An 18,471-nucleotide genomic window follows, 5' to 3' on the forward strand; every position below is an offset into this window, starting at 1 on the left:
CTAGTGCACAAACTCCTGCTGGAATGTATCGCTGAAATCAAGCAGTGGCCGGCACACAATTTTTTACATTTAAATGAAGACAAAACGGAGTGCATTTTATTTGGAGACGCCGTGACGGCTGACTTTGGCGATTTGTCAGGGTCTTTCAGTCCCGGTTAGAAATCTGGGAGTGATTTTCGATAGCTTTTTAAATATCTTCTATCATCTTTTTTAGCAGCGATATTTTTCCTGCAAAAATATATAATAGTAGTCAGTTAATAAAAATAAACGACCGTCTACAAGAAATAAAATCGGCAAATGCATTCTAGAAAACTAAAAAAATGTCAAACTGCTCTTTGTGGAATAACGATGGATTTGTAGAAGAAACATATTATCGGAGATGCTGCGATTCATGGCAATTATTTATGCCTTCCTTTTTAGTAAATTAACATTTCGGTTTTTTGCATTGGAAACTTCTCGCGGGCCGCATGAAAATCTCTCTCGGGGCCACATTTGACACCCCTGATGTAAACGCAGTCATGGTCTTTCCTGGTCCTTCACTGGCTCCAAAACCTCCACGATGACCCGTCTGTCATAAAACTAGGCGTTTCCAGCGTCTCTAAGAACATCCTAGGAACCTGATCTTTCTGCTAATGATCAACTAGCTTTTACGATGTTTAAATATTAACTTTTATCCCCACCCTGTTTGCTTACTCAGGGTTTTTCTTACTCACTTGATGACCTGCATTCTTTCGCTAACGTCTTCCACAGAAATGTATTGTTGACTATTTCATAAGAGGGACAAGTTTCTGGGAACTAAACTAGTGACAGATGTCTCTCTGGGGTTTGAGGTTTGGCTTTAACCGAAGCAGAAACGTCGGTAAACACGGAAACTATTGCTAAGTGAAGCAGTTCTTCCTGGTTAAATATTAAACCCGATTAGAAGATAAAACACTCCCACGGACACCTGGACTATCAAGTTTTCTGTAAACGTTTGTTGACTGAAGTGATAACATCACGCGTTGAAATATAAACCAGATTAACGACTAGAGACCTGGGGCCGGATTCACCAATATGTTCTTAAGAACGATCTTAAGAAATGTCTTAAGATCTAAAATTAAGAAGTTCTTAAGTGCAATTCCTCAATATGTTCTTAAGAACGATCTTAAGAAATGTCTTAAGATCTAAAATTAAGAAGTTCTTAAGTGCAATTCCTCAATATTTTCTTAAGAACGATCTTAAGAAATGTCTTAAGATCTAAAATTAAGAAGTTCTTAAGTGCAATTCCTCAATATGTTCTTAAGAACGATCTTAAAAAAATGTCTTAAGATCTAAAATTAAGAAGTTCTTAAGTGCAATTCCTCAATATTTTCTTAAGAACCGTCTTAAGAAATGTCTTAAGATCTAAAATTAAGAAGTACTTAAGTGCAATTCCTCAATATTTTCTTTAGAACGATCTTAAGAAATGTCTTAAGATCTAAAATTAAGAAGTTCTTAAGTGCAATTCCTCAATATTTTCTTAAGAACTGTCGTTTCCTACGAATTTCTTATTTTTCCTACTTAATAACTTCTTAAAATATGGCTGTATCCGAAATGGCATACTGCATACTACATGCTACATGCTAGATACTGCATCAGTATGTACTGTATACTGCATACTAAATGAAGGATTCAGTACACCTGTACATCAGAGCCGTCACAATTTTAATAAATGTATTAAAATGAACATATCAGTCTATTGAATTTCATTTTATTTTATTATATTATTAATTTATTATTTATTTTATTTTATTATAATTTATTTATTATTTATTCATTTTTTTATTAATTATTATTTATTTATTTATTTATTTATTTATTATTATTTTATTTATATTATTAATATGTTTGGGTTTTTATTTAGTGCACCTCTACATACTTGGTATACAAAATTATATATATTATTCATTTTATTCAGGCTTACCTTTTCACAGAAGAAATAATAATTTAAGACAGGTCAAGGTTGTCTTAAAGTTAAGAAAAAAGTCAAGAACAAATTTGAGAACTTTTATTTCAAGAATACCATTTATTCTTAAGTTTTTTCTTAAGAAGAAACTTGAGAAGAAAGTTGAGAAAATACTTAAGAACTTTTTTGGAGAATATGACTTCTTCTCTTTTTTTTTCTTAAGACTGAACTTTACGACGGAGTATTAGGGCCAAACTAAGACAAAAAATAAAAAATAAAGTCATAATAATATGAGAATAAAGTCGTAATATTTTGAGAATAAAGTCGTAATATTAAATATATTATAAATATATAAATAGAACTTCACAAGATGCTCAATATTCCTCATTTTAACACACTCTTCCTGTTAGAGTTCTCATAAATTATATTCTCATAATATTACCACTTTATTCTCATAAATTACAACTTTATTCTCGTAATATTACAACTTTATTCTATTACGACTTTATTCTCGTAATGTTACGACTTTATTCTCGTAATATTACGACTTTATTCTCGTAATATTATGACTTTATTCTCGTAATGTTACGACTTTATTCTCGTAATATTACGACTTTATTCTCGCAACATTACAACTTTATTCTCATAATATTACGATTTTATTCTCATAAATTACGACTTTATTCTCATAAATTACGACTTTATTCTCGTAATGTTACGACTTTATTCTCGTAATTTCCCCTTTTTTTTGTCTTAGTTTGGCCCTAATACTCCGTCGTAGAACTTAAGAAAAAAATGACACTTAAGAAGATTGTTATTCTTAAGAATGTTTTGTGAATCCGGCCCCTGTTTGGTCTTAGAGAAGCTACTCACGTGTCGTCTCGGCCCGTCGTCGTCGCTCATGTACGAGTCTCCGATGAAGGGCGGCTCCGTGGGTCCTGCCGGCCGGGTCGGCCGGACCGTCTGGGGAACTTTACCGACCCCGGGAATCCCGACGGATTTGGATCCGGGCCCTGATGCATCCTGGGATCTGTTCTGGGGTCTGTTAGCGGTTGGAGTCGGGGCGGCCCTGCTGGGGGCCGGGGGCGGGGGGTTCTCCGGGGGGCCCTGGGGGTCCTGGAGGCTGCTGGGGTGGAAACACAGAAACAGGAAATCAGGAGTTAGCTTAGCTAAGGAACCTCTTCTTAAACCCTTCTCTTTCCTGAAATAACGGCCGACATCTGAACTGCCCTTTTGATCAGGTTTTAGTAGTATCGGCTAAATCTCCCCAGTCCTGTGGAGTTCCTCAGGGATCTGCTCTCGGACCAATGTTGTTTATTGTTTAGTTGATGGGTAATCAAATCAAATCAAACTTTATTTGTATAGCGCTTTTCATACAAATAAAAAATGCAAAGCGCTTTACATAAAACATCAACTAACGTGGGTTAGTTGATGGGTTAGTTACTAACCCATCAACTAACCCATTACCCATTAACTCACCCGGCATAAAGATGGTAGGAAATGTTACTAAAGTTTGTAATTAAAGGCTATTTGTACAACAGGGTAGCTAGGGTTAAGGCTGAATTAAGGTTCTGCGTCACACCAACGCAGAGCACACGCCGCAGCCGTGACGCCGTCGTGAACCCTTCTGACTTCTCCGTCACTCCATTTCTCTACGGTGCAGTACCCCCCGCGACCGCTAGTTAGCGATCTTTTCCTGAATGGTTTATCCGACTTTTTCCGTCACAGTAAATCAAAGAGATAAGGACAACTATTGTGCAAAAAACCTAAACAAAAAAAATCACATATAAACGAAGAAAAGAGCCCTGAAAGTTCACGACTGCTTCAAACCGGAAACCGGAAATGCGTTGCTTCCAAGTGAACCAATCACAGCCCTCTCTGTCTGCGTGTGGTCTGTGTCGCCTCGATGCGTAGTTACAATTTTTGGGAGGTGCACGTCAGTGACGGCGCAGGTGACGGCGTGTGGTCTGCGTGGACGAAAAACACACGCCGTAGGCACAGCGTCGTTTTGACGCAGAACCATATTTCAGCCTTTAGTTGAAGGGTAGTGGGTTTTAGTAGCTTAGCAACTTCCTGCCTCACTCAGCGTCTCTTCCTGGGTAAATCTCCTGTGGAGTTCCTCAGGGATCTGTTCCTGGACCCATGTTGTTTACGTTGTACAAGTTTAGCAACATATACCACTATCTTTATGCCGCGTTGATGGGTAATTGATTAGTTAATGGGTCAGTTAAAGCAGTGGTTCCCAACCTTTTTTACTTGTTCCCCACTACTTGTGTCTAAGACCACGTACTAGCACCAAAAGAGTAAAGTGATTCGTTACAAACCTTTAATGGAAAAAATGAACATTAATTATGTTTTTTTTATACATTTCTCTTTGGTTTACCCTGTACACATATGACTTTGTTTTTCTCACCTTCATTTTGTGTCACCAAAGTATAAAATACGCACAAAAAATAATTGCAAGGACATAAAAATATTTCTGAAAAATGTCTCTTTTAATATGAGAGCAAACATTTTTGATTTTTCACTTTTCCTTTAACAACCTGTCGGACTGGTAGTCTGATTACATGTTGAGTAATGATATAATAATAAGTAATGAAATAATTTCCTGGGTTTGTCACCAGTGAACAAAAAACACAACAATTATTCAAAGACGGTCATAAATTATTCCTAACAATGTCTTATGAAAGACTCTGCGTTATTCATGAACTAATTACCACCTTTGGGCTTCAAACCTGTTTTGATTCTTACAAAGGCGCTGTAGGTATGTCGTGCTAAATGGGAGAATAACCTTCGTACCTTGAAATATAATCGATGGTGACTTGTCGGTTTTTAATCTCATCATGTTTTTATTGTGGATGAATGAATAAATGTTACTTGTCTCTCTAATCTTTTATTCTGATTTAACGCATCGTTGAGGTGTTTATGTAAAGCGCACTGGGCCGTATCGTGCAAATAAAACGCCTCATGCTAATAAACTTGCTAGTATATCATTACAGAACTTGTTTTCCTGGACTCGCCCACTCGGACTCTGAATCTGTCTGATAAGAGTGGCATAAAATCTTCCTTTTTTCCTCTTTTTTTCCTCTTTTTTTCCTTCTTTTTTCCATTTTTCCCCCTCTTTTTCCCTCTTTTTTCATCTTTTCTTTCCTCTTTGTTTCTTTTTTAATTTTTTTTCCTCTTTTCTTTTTTTCATCTTTTTTTCCTCTTTGTTCCTTATTTTCATAAAGCATCTTTCTACAAAGAAATTTACGTTTTACATCTCATTTATTCATTCACACACACACTTTTTTCCCTCTTTTTTTCTTTTTTTTCCTATTTTTTCTTCCTTTTTCCCTCTTTTTTTCCTCCTTTTTTCCTCTTTTTTTCTTTTTTTTCCTATTTTTTCCTCCTTTTTTCCCTCTTTTTCCCTCTTTTTTTCCATTTTTTTTCTCTTTTTTTCATCTTTTCTTTCCTCTCTGTTTCTTTTTTTATTTTTTTTCCTCTTCCTTTTTCTCTTTTTTTTTCATCTTTTTTTCTCTTTGTTCCTTATTTTTTCATAAAGCATCTTTCTACAAAAAAATTATGTTTTAAGTCTCATTTATTCATTCACACATGCACTTTTTTCCTCTTTTTTTTCCTCTTTTCTCTTTTTTTCCTCCTTTTTTCCCTCTTTTTCTGCTTTTTTTCTTTTTTTTCTCCTTTTTTCCTCTTTGTTCCTTATTTTCATAAAGCGCCTTTCTACAAAGAAATTTACGTTTTACATTTACACGCACTTTTTTCCTCTTTTTTTCTTTTTTCCTCTTTTTTCCCTTTTTTTCCGTTTTTTTCCTCTTTTTTTTTAACGCATCGTTGATGTGTTTATGTAAAGCACACTGGGCCGTATCGTGCAAATAAAACGCCTCATGCTAATAAACTTGCTAGTATATCATTACAGAACTTGTTTTCCTGGACTCGCCCACTCGGACTCTGAATCTGTCCCGACTGATAAGAGCGGCATAAAATCTCTGAGTCATTAAACGCTGGACAGGCGTTGGCCGTGACTCGGCGTTCCCAGGGCGATGGCGGCGGCAGATAACCTGCACCGCCCGCGCCGGTGTTTGCTCATTTGCCTGACTGGAACTCATTAGCACCAGATTCAGACGCTGAAACTGTGAGGAAACCGGAACAAAACCGGTTCTTGTTGAGAAACGGTTCAAAAGTTTCAAAAGGCAAACGATCCTTATGCATTCCAGTGGGCGTGAATGGCGTCACCACATTCGCGCCCATAGACGTATAAACGTAGACGCAGCATCGAGTGGTTTTGCTGCTGCTGCGATACGTCAACGTCGCCATATTGGATGTTCAAGACTGCGCTGGAAACTAATACAAGTGAATGGACTTATTTTCATAAAGCGCCTTTCTAAAAAAGAAATTTACGTTTTACATCTCATTTATTCATTCAAACACGCAACTTTTTCCTCTTTTTTTCTTTTTTTTTCCCTCTTTTTCCATCTTTTTTCCTCTTTGTTCCTTATTTTCATAAAGCGCCTTTCTACAAAGAAATGCACGTTTTATGTCTCATTTATTCATTCACACATGCACTTTTTTCCTCTTTTTTTTCCTCTTTTTTTCCTCCTTTTTTTCCCTCTTTTTTCTGTTTTTTTTCATCTTTTTTTCCTCTTTGTTCCTCTTTTTTCATCTTTTCTTTCCTCTGTTTCTTTTTTTTCCTCTTCTTTTTTTCATCTTTTTTAAGTCTCATTATTCATTCACACACGCACATTTTTCCTCTTTTTTTTCTTTTTTTCCTCTTTTCTCTTTTTTTCCTCTTTGCTCCTCTTTTTTCATTTTTTTCCTCTTTTTTTTTCTCTTTTTTCACCTTTTTTTCCTCTTTGTTCCTTATTTTCATAAAGCGCCTTTCTACAAAGAAATTTACGTTTTACATCTCATTTATTCATTCACACGCACACTTTTTTCCTCTTTTCCTATTTTTTCCTCCTTTTTTCCCTCTTTTTTCCGTTTTTTTCCTCCTTTTTCCCTCTTTTTTTCCACCTTTTTTCTCTTTTTTTCATCTTTTCTTTCCTCTTTGCTCCTCTATTTTTCATTTTTTTTCCTCTTTTCTTTTTTTCTCTTTTTTTCCTCTTTGTTCCGTATTTTCATAAAGCATCTTTCTACAAAGAAATGTACGTTTTAAGTCTTATTTATTCATTCACGCACGCACTTTTTTCCTCTTTTCTCTTTTTTCCTCCTTTTTTCCCTATTTTTTCCGCTTTTTTTCTCTTTTTTCATCTTTTGTTTCCTTTTTGTTCCTCTTTTTTTCATGTTTTTCCTCTTCTTTTTTTTCTCTTTTTTTCCTCTTTGTTCCTTATTTTCATAAAGCGCCTTTCTACAAAGAAATTTACGTTTTACATCTCATTTATTCATTCACACACACACACTTTTTTCCTTTTTTTTCTTTTTTTCCTCTTTTTTCCCTCTTTTTTTCTGCTTTTCTTTCCTCTTTTTTCTTTTTTTCCTCTTTCCTTTTTTTTCTCCTTTTTCCCCTCTTTTTTTCAATTTTTTTCCTCTTTTTTCCTTATTTTCATAAAGCATCTTTCTACAAAGAAATTTACGTTTTACATCTCATTTATTCATTCACACACACACACTTTTTTCCTTTTTTTTCTTTTTTTCCTCTTTTTCCCTCTTTTTTTCTGCTTTTCTTTCCTCTTTTTTCTTTTTTTCCTCTTTCCTTTTTTTTCTCCTTTTTCCCCTCTTTTTTTCAATTTTTTTCCTCTTTTTTCCTTATTTTCATAAAGCATCTTTCTACAAAGAAATGTACGTTTTACGTCTCATTTATTCATTCACACACGCACTAATATACTTGGGAAACAGTTAGTACCAAATATAGTATATTTAATCCCCCCTCACAAAAATAAGAAACATAGAGAAACATATTTTCTCATTAATTAATTCTGCAATCATGTATACACTCATTCGAAGAAAAATAAAATAAAATAAAATAAAATTTAAAAAAAAAATTAAAAAGATTTTAAAAAAGAAAGAAAAAAAGTAAAAAAAAACTAAACAAAAAACAAACAAAAAATTTTAAGAAATAATAAAAAATGAATAAATAAATAGAATAAATTAAAAAAAAAAAATTTTTTGATTGAAACTTTGTTTGGAAAACCAGCCCAGCGCGGAATATAAGATCATGGAGACAGACTGGCGAGGGAACGAGCAGAAAGAAAGACCAGGATTAATTTAAAGAGGAATGAGTGTATACATGATCACGGAATTATTTATATAATTATTAGATTTAAAATCAGAATAAACCAGTCACTTACTTAGGAATTAAGTTTAATTCGGAATGACCATTTTCATTCGGACTTAGGTGTTTACATGGTAATTTTTACTCATTTTAAATCAGATTTAATTTTAGTTCTGAATTAAAGAGGAATTAAACTTCCCATGTTAACGCACTGATTGTGTCCAGAAAGATCGTGTATCCTTCCTGAAAAAGCATAAATGCTTATTTCTCTGCAAAAGAATTGTTAATTCTTCATAGTTGATGGTTGCAGATTATTTTTTGTTTGCATATATATTAATGGTTAATACATTGTTGGGAAACACCTAAGGCATATTCACACACGCACTTTTTTCCTCCTTTTTTCCTCTTTTTTTTCTCTTTTTTTCATCTTTTCTTTCCTCTTTGTTCCTCTTTTTATTCATTTTTTTCCTCTTTTCTTTTTTTCTCTTTTTCCCTTTTTTTCTTTTTTTTCCTCTTTGTTCCTTATATTCATAAAACACCTTTCTACAAAGAAATTTACGTTTTACATCTCATTTATTCATTCACACACTTTTTTCCTCTTTTTTTCTTCTTTTTTCCCTCTTTTTTCTGCTTTTTTTCTCTTTTTTTCATCTTTTTTTTCCTCTTTGTTCCTTATCTTCATAAAGCATCTTTCTGAAAAGAAATGTACGTTTTACGTCTCATTTTATTATATATGATATATATTATATACATTTTTAGTATATAATATATATTTTAGTATATCATATATATTTATTTTATTAATATATATATTTATACATATATTTTAATTAAAAAAAATTTTTTTACGTAGTTTTATTTTTGAGTGCTCAGCTCAGATACCCTTTTAAAAATCTGTCCTTTTAAAAAGGAAAATTTTAATTTTTAAAATTTTTAAAATGTTGAACATGTTACCGAACATTCTTGTGTAATTGCCACAGAATAATTTGTTGTATTTAGTTCATTTATAATTATTATAATTATTATAATAATAATAATAATAATTATTATTATTATTATTATTATTATTATTATTATTATTATTATTATTATTATTATTATTATTATTATTATTATTATCACTATTATTATCACTATTATTATTATTATTATTATTATTATTATTATTATTATTATTCTTTTATATTTATTTTCAAAACAAATCTTATCAATTCTCTACTTGCAACGACTTTCATTTACAGTTTTATCTGTGGAGCTGGAAGAGTTTGAACTTAGCGAGCTGCTAACAGTTCCTGCTAACGGTTCCTGCTCTGCATCCTGGATCCCGTCAGGCCGGTTTTTAACACAACAAGTCCCCACTAGTCCTGGAGTTCCCTGTCCCGGCACGTTCTGCTGCCGTTCCTGGGAACCGTGACAGAACCTGCGGCTGATCCAGCTTCATTTTCATTTTCATTTAATTATTTTAGCACAGATTTTAATAAAAACAGGGAGGGAAGGAAAGGCCGAAGGGGCAACAGCTGTGATTAAAAGCTCCTGCCGTAACAAAGCTCACGTTTCAGGGGTTGGTAGGAGACCAAACCCCCCCAGCCTTCTCTAATAACTCTAACCCCCTCACCCTTTCACCACTACAGCCACGGCTCTGTGAGGCTCTTTTGTTCAGAAAGAAACACTTTATTTTGTTCAGAAAGAAACACTTTATACTCTTTCTGGTGACTTGAGAAGGAGCTTTTAACTCTCGGTTCTCGGCTCCGCCTGACCCGAATTCTGGGCCCGAGCACTGACAGTGTGAAGCTACGGAAGAGAATCAGGGCCAGGCAGGAGAAAAATAAAAATAATATTTTAGAGGAGGAAGATTTTTTTTTTCATTATACACTTTATACATATATATACAAATTTTGAGGAAAAAGTTGAGAAAAAAGTTGAAATTTTGATGAAAAAGTTGAAATTTTGATGAAAAAGTCGAGAAAAAAGTTGAAATTTTGAGAAAAAAGTTGAAATTTTGAGAAAAAAGTTGAAATTTTGATGAAAAAGTTGAAATTTTGATGAAAAAGTCGAGAAAAAAGTTGAAATTTTGAGAAAAAAGTTGAAATTTTGAGAAAAAAGTCGAGAAAAAAGTTGAAATTTTGAGCAAAAAGTTGAAATTTTGAGAAAAAAGTCGAGAAAAAAGTCGAAATGTTGGGAAAAAAGTCAAAATTTTGAAAAAAAAAGTCGAAATGTTGAGAAAAAATTCAAAATTTTATGAATAAAGTTGAAATTTCGAGAAAAAAGTAAACATTTTGTGAATAAAGTTGAAATGTCGAGAAAAAAGTCGAATTGTTGAGAAAAAAGTCGAAATGTTGAGAAAAAAGTCAAAATTTCGAAAAAAGTCAAAATGTCGAGAAAAAAGTCGAAATGCCGAGATTAATGTTGAAATATAATTTCGAGAAAAAAGTCAAAATGTTGAGAAAAAAGGCGAAATTTCGACTTTATTCACAAAATTTTGCCCTTTTTCTCAACATCTCAACTTTTTTCTCGACATTTCGACTTTTTTCTCGACATTTCGTCTTTTTTCTCGAAGTGCACAATAAAAAAAATCTTCCCCTCTCAAAATATTTTTTCTCCTGCATGGCCCTGATACTCTTCCGTAGCGAAGGCCCTATTGTATCTGTAGGAATTGTTTTTATCCTTGTTGTTCTTCCGACGAAATTAGGGTCTTTTTTCCTTAAACGTGCCCCAAAAGTCACCACATTTTGCACCAAGCCAGGCCTGGCAAAAAATGTGATATTTAACGCCCCCTAGAAAACTTTGTGTCTCAAGCCCCACAATACGGTTTGACGTACATGCACGAAAATCGGTACACACCTGTATCATGTCACAACTTAAAGAAAAGTCTCCTGGCGCCATGGCCGAAACTGAACAGGAAGTCGGCCATTTTGAATTAATCGTGTAATTTTGGCGCAATTTATGCCATTTCTTCGGCCGTTAATACGGCCCGAACCGTAACGAGCACCCAGGTGTGTTATACATCTAAATGTGCGTCTCCATCCTGCAACGACGTGCATTACTTTTCTCAGTCAAAAGCGTTACCGTGGCGTAGCGGGTTAGTTAATGGCTAATGGGTTAGTTGACGGGTGATGGGTTAGTTGTTTTTTTGCTTTTTTTTTTATTTGAATGTTTATTTCGGTACATTTGTAACCGAAAGGGTGTAGGTAGAAGCAAGGCTTATATAGTCCTCCCCCTTTTACTGGAACCTTACATTAGTTACAGCAAATACAAAAGAGCAAAGATCAAGAGAGGAATTATTAGTAAACTCAAATATCCTATCAGAGCTCAAAACCCAAAATAAACTTACATTTCCCATCATAGCAAAAATAATTAGCACATGGCTCAAAACCCAAAATAAACTTACATTTCCCATCATAGCAAAAATAATTAGCACATGGCTCAAAACCCAAAATAAACTTACATTTCCCATCATAGCAAAAATAAAAAGTAGTGCATTGCGCAAAACCCAAAAAATGACAGTACAGAAGTTGGCAAACTTAATTTTCCAGACCATAACAAGAAATTACGTAATTCTTTTAAGTTGATGGATAGTACGTTAGTTGACGGTTGATGGGTTAGTTGATGGGATAGTTTGGGTAATGGGTTAATTAATGAGTTAATTGATGTGTTATGGGTTAGTTAATGAGTTAGTTGATGTGTAATTGTTTAGTTGATGGGTTAGTTGATGGGTAATGTGTTAATTAATTGGGTTGGTTAACAGGTAACGGGTTAGTTAATGGGTTAGTTGATGTGTTATGGGTTAGTTAATGAGTTAGTTGATGTGTTATGGGTTAGTTAATGGGTTAATTGATGTGTTATGGGTTAGTTAATGAGTTAGTTGATGTGTTATGGGTTAGTTAATGAGTTAGTTGATGTGTTATGGGTTAGTTAATGAGTTAGTTGATGTGTTATGGGTTAGTTAATGGGTTAATTGATGTGTTATGGGTTAGTTAATGAGTTAGTTGATGTGTTATGGGTTAGTTAATGAGTTAGTTGATGTGTTATGGGTTAGTTAATGAGTTAGTTGATGTGTTATGGGTTAGTTAATGGGTTAATTGATGTGTTATGGGTTAGTTAATGGGTTAATTTATGTGTTATGGGTTAGTTAATGGGTTAATTGATGTGTTATGGGTTAGTTAATGGGTTAATTGATGTGTAATTGTTTAGTTGATGTGTAATGGGTTAGTTAATGGGATAGTTTATGGGTAATGGATTAGTTAATGAGTTAGTTGACCGGTAATGGGTTAGTTAATGGGTTAGTTGATGGGTAATGTGTTAATTAATTGGGTTGGTTAACAGGTAATGGGTTAGTTAATGGGTTAGTTGATGTGTAATGGATTAGTTAATGGGTTAGTTGATGTGTTATGAGTTAGTTAATGGGTTAATTGACGTGTAATTGTTTAGTTGATGTGTAATGGGTTAGTTAATGGGATAGTTTATGGGTAATGGATTAGTTAATGAGTTAGTTGACCGGTAATGGGTTAGTTAATGGGTTAGTTGATGGGTAATGTGTTAGTTAATTGGGTTGGTTAACAGGTAACGGGTTAGTTAATGGGTTAGTTGATGTGTAATGGGTTAGTTAACGGGTTATTTGATGTGTAATGGGTTAGTTAATGGGTTAGTTGATGGGTAATGTGTTAGTTAATTGGGTTGGTTAACTGGTAACGTGTTAGTTGACAGGTAACGTGTTAGTTAACGGGTTAGTTGACAGGTAACGGGTTAGCTAACCCCCGCCGGCGCAGCTCACCTGCTGATCCTGGAGGCGAGGAAGTGGAAGGTCCTGAGAGGAACCGTCGACCCCACCGGAGGCCACTGCACCGTCAGACACAGGAAGTAGACGCACAGCAGGACGCTAACGGTTCCCACGCCGACAAACAGCTTCTTCCGCAGCGCCGACATCCCGACGCCGGGTCAGCGGCCCGGACGGGGGGCGGCCCGGACCGGGTCCAGCTCGGGTCCCGCTCTCTCTCCAGACCAGAGACCAGGGGGAAGAAGCTGTGGAGGGTTAGCACGAGGTTAGCATGAGGTTAGCATGAGGTTAGTCCACCAGGGGGGGTCGCTGGTTCAAAAACCAGAACCTTATCTCCCCGGAAGTGTCTGCTCATGGTACCAGGGGCACCAGTTCAATATAATTACAAATAATTGCTTTCCTTGAATGAAAGGGAACAGAAAGAAGACTAAGCTTATTTTATCTGTCCCTTTCTCCTAAGAAATCAAATTTCAATTAATGTAGTAATAAAAAAAAATTTGACATTACGCAATAAAAAAAAAAAACACTTTGCAATTAACGTAATAAAAAAAAAAAAAAAAAAAAAAAAAACGACAGAAACGTCCTCCGTTGCTACATCCTGTTTATCCGGTTGGACCAACAGTTATAAAATAACACAAAATAGCTGTGGTCAAACACAGATAGTCGTATCCATCCATCATCCATCCATCTATTCTTATTCTTTATTTCATTCATTAAAAGAAAAACAAAACAGTTCAATATAATTACAACAAATTTCTTTCCTTGAATGAAAGGGGACGGAAAGAAGACTAAGCTTATTTTATCTGTCACTTTTTCCTAAGAAATCAAATTTCAATTAATGTAATAATAAAAAAAACGAAAACAAATTACGCAATTTAATAAAAATACTTTGCAATTAATGTAATTAAAAAAAACAAAAACAAACCAAACCCAAAACTACAGAAACGTCCTCCGTTGCTACATCCTGCTTATCCGGTTGGACCAACAGTTATAAAATAACACAAAATAGCTGTGGTCAAACAGATAGTCGTATTTTTTTTAGATTCAAAGAAAACAAATATGACAATGCTAAAAAGAGAGAGGGGAAAAAAAAAGAAAACCCACCTAACTTAACAATTATCATGATATTTCTTCATCAAACTGGCTTTTATTATTCTTTTAATTGTAATGTTTGATTTGCATTCTTTGGCTTCTGTATCCAGATTGTTCCATAAACTGAAACCTTTTACAGAAACAACGTTCCATTCATTTTGTATTTCAACAGTTTTAAATGAAGGAATAATGGATTTGAAGGATGACAATATTGTTTTCTGCTAATTATTCTTATGGCTTTTTTTTGTACAATGAAAATAGACTGAGTATATTTTTTGTAAGCATTTCCCCAAACTTCAATGCAACAGGTCAGATACGGAACAATCATAGTGTTGTATATAATATACTTAAAGTGCAGCGGAGAAGAATTTCCAGTTTGCTTGGGTCTATAATTGCATTGTTTCTCTTTGCAGACGATGTGACGCTATCGTCCTCTGATCATCATTTTTCTCTCTCCCTCACCCGGATGATAAATCTCTTGTTTGACGCCGTGTTGTTTGCAAGCCTGTAGCACCCTATAATGTAATAATTTCCTGAAAAATGTAATAACGCCTGAAAATAAGTAATAAAATGTACACTTAACTCAATCGAAAATGTAATAAAATCCAATAATGTGATAACTTCCCCAATAATGTAATAAAATAACCTGACGGATATTTTAATAACATTTTTACCGATAATGTAATACCTTATTACATTATTGGGAATTTATAGAAACGTAATTCTCGTCAGTTAACTGACGAGAATTACAATCACAATTGTGTGAAAACCGCGCAAAGTTATGGAAACAAGACCTGGAAATAGGCATTGTGGCGTAGAATTGTCAAACTGCTGGATTATTTTACCTTCTTTTCTCATCATTTTAATTCATTTTATTTGTTATTTACTGTCAAATTATGTCTTGCTGCTTTTAATGTTGATGTAAAGCACTTTGAATTACCTTGTGTTGAATTGTGCTACACAAATAAACTTGCCTTGTGATACACTGCAAAAACTCAAAATCTTAACAAGAATATTTGTCTTATTTCTAGTTAAAATGTCAAATTTTTAGTCAAAACATTACACTTAAAACAAGACTCATCACTGGAAAAAACAACAATTTTCACCTGTTTCAAGTAAATTTTCACTTAAAATAAGTAGAAAAATCTGCCAGTGGAACAAGATTTTTTTGCTTGTAATAAGAAGATAAATCTTGTTCCACTGGCAGATTTTTCTACTTATTTCAAGTGAAAATGTACTTGAAACAGGTGAAAATTGTCAAATAACAAGTTATTTTTCTGGTAATGACTCTTTTTGCCTTTAAATATGTTTAAAGGTGTGAAAATATTAAAGTTTTCAGTAATAATTGCATACATTTTTTATATTTCATTACTTTATATACTGGCTTGGGGTTACATTTGCATAAAATGCTAAAAAGCAAATTCTCGAAAATTAAAATAAGTAGAAAAATCTGCCAGTGGAACAAGATTTTTTTGCTTGTAATAAGAAGATAAATCTTGTTCCACTGGCAGATTTTTCTACTTATTTCAAGTGAAAATGTACTTGAAACAGGTGAAAATTGTCAAATAAGTTGTTTTTCTGGTCATGAGTCTTGTTTTAAGTGTAATGAGATTTTTTTACTAAAAATGAGACATTTTAACTAGAAATAAGACAAATATTCTTGTTAAGATTTTGAGTTTTTGCAGTGTAGATGAATGGATTGATATTGTGTACAAGCATCTATGTAATGGAAATAATTAAAGTTTTAGTTTAAGAACACAAAAAGAGGTATTTATTGATAATTGGCAAAAAATTGATGACATATGTCTCTACCACACTGCAAAAACTTAAAATCTTAACAAGAATATTTGTCTTATTTCTAGTTAAAATGTCTCATTTTTAGTCAAAAAAATCTCATTACACTTAAAACAAGACTCATCACTGGAAAAAACAACAATTTTCACCTGTTTCAAGTAGATTTTCAATTGAAATAAGTAGAAAAATCTGCCAGTGGAAGAAGATTTTTTTGCTTGTAATAAGAAGATAAATCTTGTTCCACTGGCAGATTTTTCTACTTATTTCAAGTGAAAATTTACTTGAAACAGGTGAAAATTGTCAAATAACAAGTTGTTTTTCTGGTAATGACTCTTGTTTTTAAGTGTAATGAGATAAAAAAAATGAAAAAATAAATAAAAAAAATAAAATAAAAAAAGTGTAATTAGATTTTTTGACTAAAAATGAGACATTTTAACTAGGAATAAGACAAATATTCCTGGTAAGATTTTGAGTTTTTGCAGTGTAAAATCAGCGTATTACTGTCAGAGGTGTATAAAGTACTTGGAAAAAGTAAAAGTAGAAAGACTTTGGTAAAAGTTAAAGTCACCCATAAGAAAATGACTTGAGAAAAAGTCTTAAAACAAGACTCATCACTGGAAAAAACAACAAAATTTTCACCTGTTTCAAGTAGATTTTCAATTGAAATAAGTAGAAAAATCTGCCAGTGGAACAAGATTTTTTTGCTTGTAATAAGAAGATAAATCTTGTTCCACTGGCAGATTTTTCTACTTATTTCAAGTGAAAATTTACTTGAAACAGGTGAAAATTGTCAAATAACGAGTAGTTTTTCTGGTAATGACTCTTGTTTTAAGTGTAATGAGATCAAAATAAAAATTAAAAATAAATTAATTAATTAAAAAAAATAATAAAAAAAATAAAAAAAAATAAAAAAATTAAATAAAAAAATTAAATAATTTAAAAAAAAGTGTAATGAGATTTTTTGACTAAAAATGAGACATTTTAACTAGAAATAAGACAAATATTCCTGGTAGCATTTAGAGTTTTTGCAGTGTAAACTCTGGAGGAGGGCGAGCAGCAGCAGAAAAGAGAAGAAGGAACCGGCACTTTTTTACAACCGCAGAAGTAAAACATTGACTGAATCATCTGTGCCAGATGTGTCTCGGTCTGTGAGACACGACAAAGAAGTTCCTCAAAATACAAACATAAAAGAAGAAGAAGAAGAAGAAGATCAGCTCACCGGCAGCCGAGGCGTCTGCGTTCCTCCTCACATTCTTCTGGCTCAATCCCTTCTTCTCTTCTTCTCTTCTCTTCTCCTCCGATCTCTCTCTCCGGAGTGGGAGGCTGCCAGCACTGCCGGCCCCGTGGAGGGCGGGGCCCCCGGGGGCCCCCCCGTCCCCCATCCCCCCTGGGAGAGAAACAGAGAAACACACTCCACCCAGAAAACAAGAGGGGCCCCTTAAAAACCACACACCCCCCCAAAAAAAGAGCAATAAAGTTAGACGAGCAGCTCGGAAATGTTCACAATGTGCCGTAAAAACCGCAAATAAACTGGTGGCAGCTGATAATAACGGACCAAAAGCAAGCGCACACACACACATAAACACACACACACGCGTGCACACACACACCCAGGAAGTGTGTGTTATCTGACGGGGGAGGAACAGGAAAAGAGACAGAGCTGAAGAGGAAGAAGAGAAGAGAGGACGAGTGTTTCACTGTTCTGGTTTCTGAGAAACGATTTCTGGGGGAATAAAAACAAGCGGCTCCGAAAGCAGGACCTGGTCTGGACTTTTGGGGACTCTAATGTCCACTAGAGTCCACTAGAGTCCCCTAAAGTCCACTAGGGTCCACTAGAGTTTGGGGACTCTAGTGGACTCTAGTGGACTCTAGTGGACTCTAGTGGACTCCAGTGGACTCTAGTGGACTCTGGAGGACTCTAGTGGACTCTAGTGGACTCTAGTGGACCAGCAGAACCTGAACATTCATCAACACAACTGAGAAACGTCTTCAAAACTTTCAAAAAAAGTCTTTATTCTCTTTTTCACTCGTCGTCTCCAACATTTCTGCGTCGGTTTGAAAACAACAACAAACAGGGAATAATTACATTCAGACATTTGGACATTTGGATATTTGGATATTTAGACATTCGGACATTAAAACATTCGGACATTCAAACATTCGGACATTCAAACTTTCGGACATTAAGAGATTCAGACATTCGGATATTCAGACATTCGGATATTCGGACATTCGGTTATTTGGATATTTGGACATTCAAACATTCGGACATTCAGACATTCGGACATTCAGACATTCGGACATTCAGACATTCGGACATTTAGACATTCAAACATTCGGACATTCGGACATTCAGACATTCGGACACTCGGAGATTCGGACATTCAAACATTCAAACATTCAGACATTCAGACATTCGGACATTCGGACATTCAAACATTCGGACATTCGGACATTCAAACATTCAGACATTCGGACATTCGGACATTCGGACATTTGGACACTCGGACATTCAAACATTCGGACATTCAAACATTCAGACATTCGGACACACGGACATTCAAACATTCGGACATTTGGACATTCAGACATTCAAACATTCGGACATTCGGACACTCGGACATTCGGACATTCGGACATTCAGACATTCGGATATTCGGACATTCAGACATTCAGACA

General features: G+C 34.4%; 1 protein-coding gene across 2 annotated transcripts in view; it reads right to left on the reverse strand.

The window, feature by feature from the left end:
- The window catches only part of st6galnac (ST6 (alpha-N-acetyl-neuraminyl-2,3-beta-galactosyl-1,3)-N-acetylgalactosaminide alpha-2,6-sialyltransferase), a 34,223-nt gene extending 17,065 nt beyond the window's left edge, over positions 1-17,158 (reverse strand). The window contains exons 1-3 of one of the 2 annotated variants that reach the window (XM_061709080.1): positions 17,012-17,158; positions 12,904-13,151; positions 2,798-3,047 (exon numbers count right to left, since the gene is read on the reverse strand). In XM_061709080.1, the coding sequence (XP_061565064.1) occupies positions 2,798-3,047; positions 12,904-13,055 (402 nt within the window). In that variant the 5' untranslated portion in view covers positions 13,056-13,151; positions 17,012-17,158. Of the gene's footprint in view, positions 1-2,797; positions 3,051-12,903; positions 13,152-17,011 lie in introns of both variants that reach the window. The other variant, XM_061709079.1, reaches the window with a different exon arrangement.
- Between the last annotated feature and the right edge of the window lie 1,313 nt (positions 17,159-18,471).

Source organism: Cololabis saira, chromosome 19 (assembly GCF_033807715.1).
Source record: "Cololabis saira isolate AMF1-May2022 chromosome 19, fColSai1.1, whole genome shotgun sequence".
In the NCBI taxonomy this organism is placed as follows: Eukaryota; Metazoa; Chordata; class Actinopteri; order Beloniformes; family Belonidae; genus Cololabis; species Cololabis saira.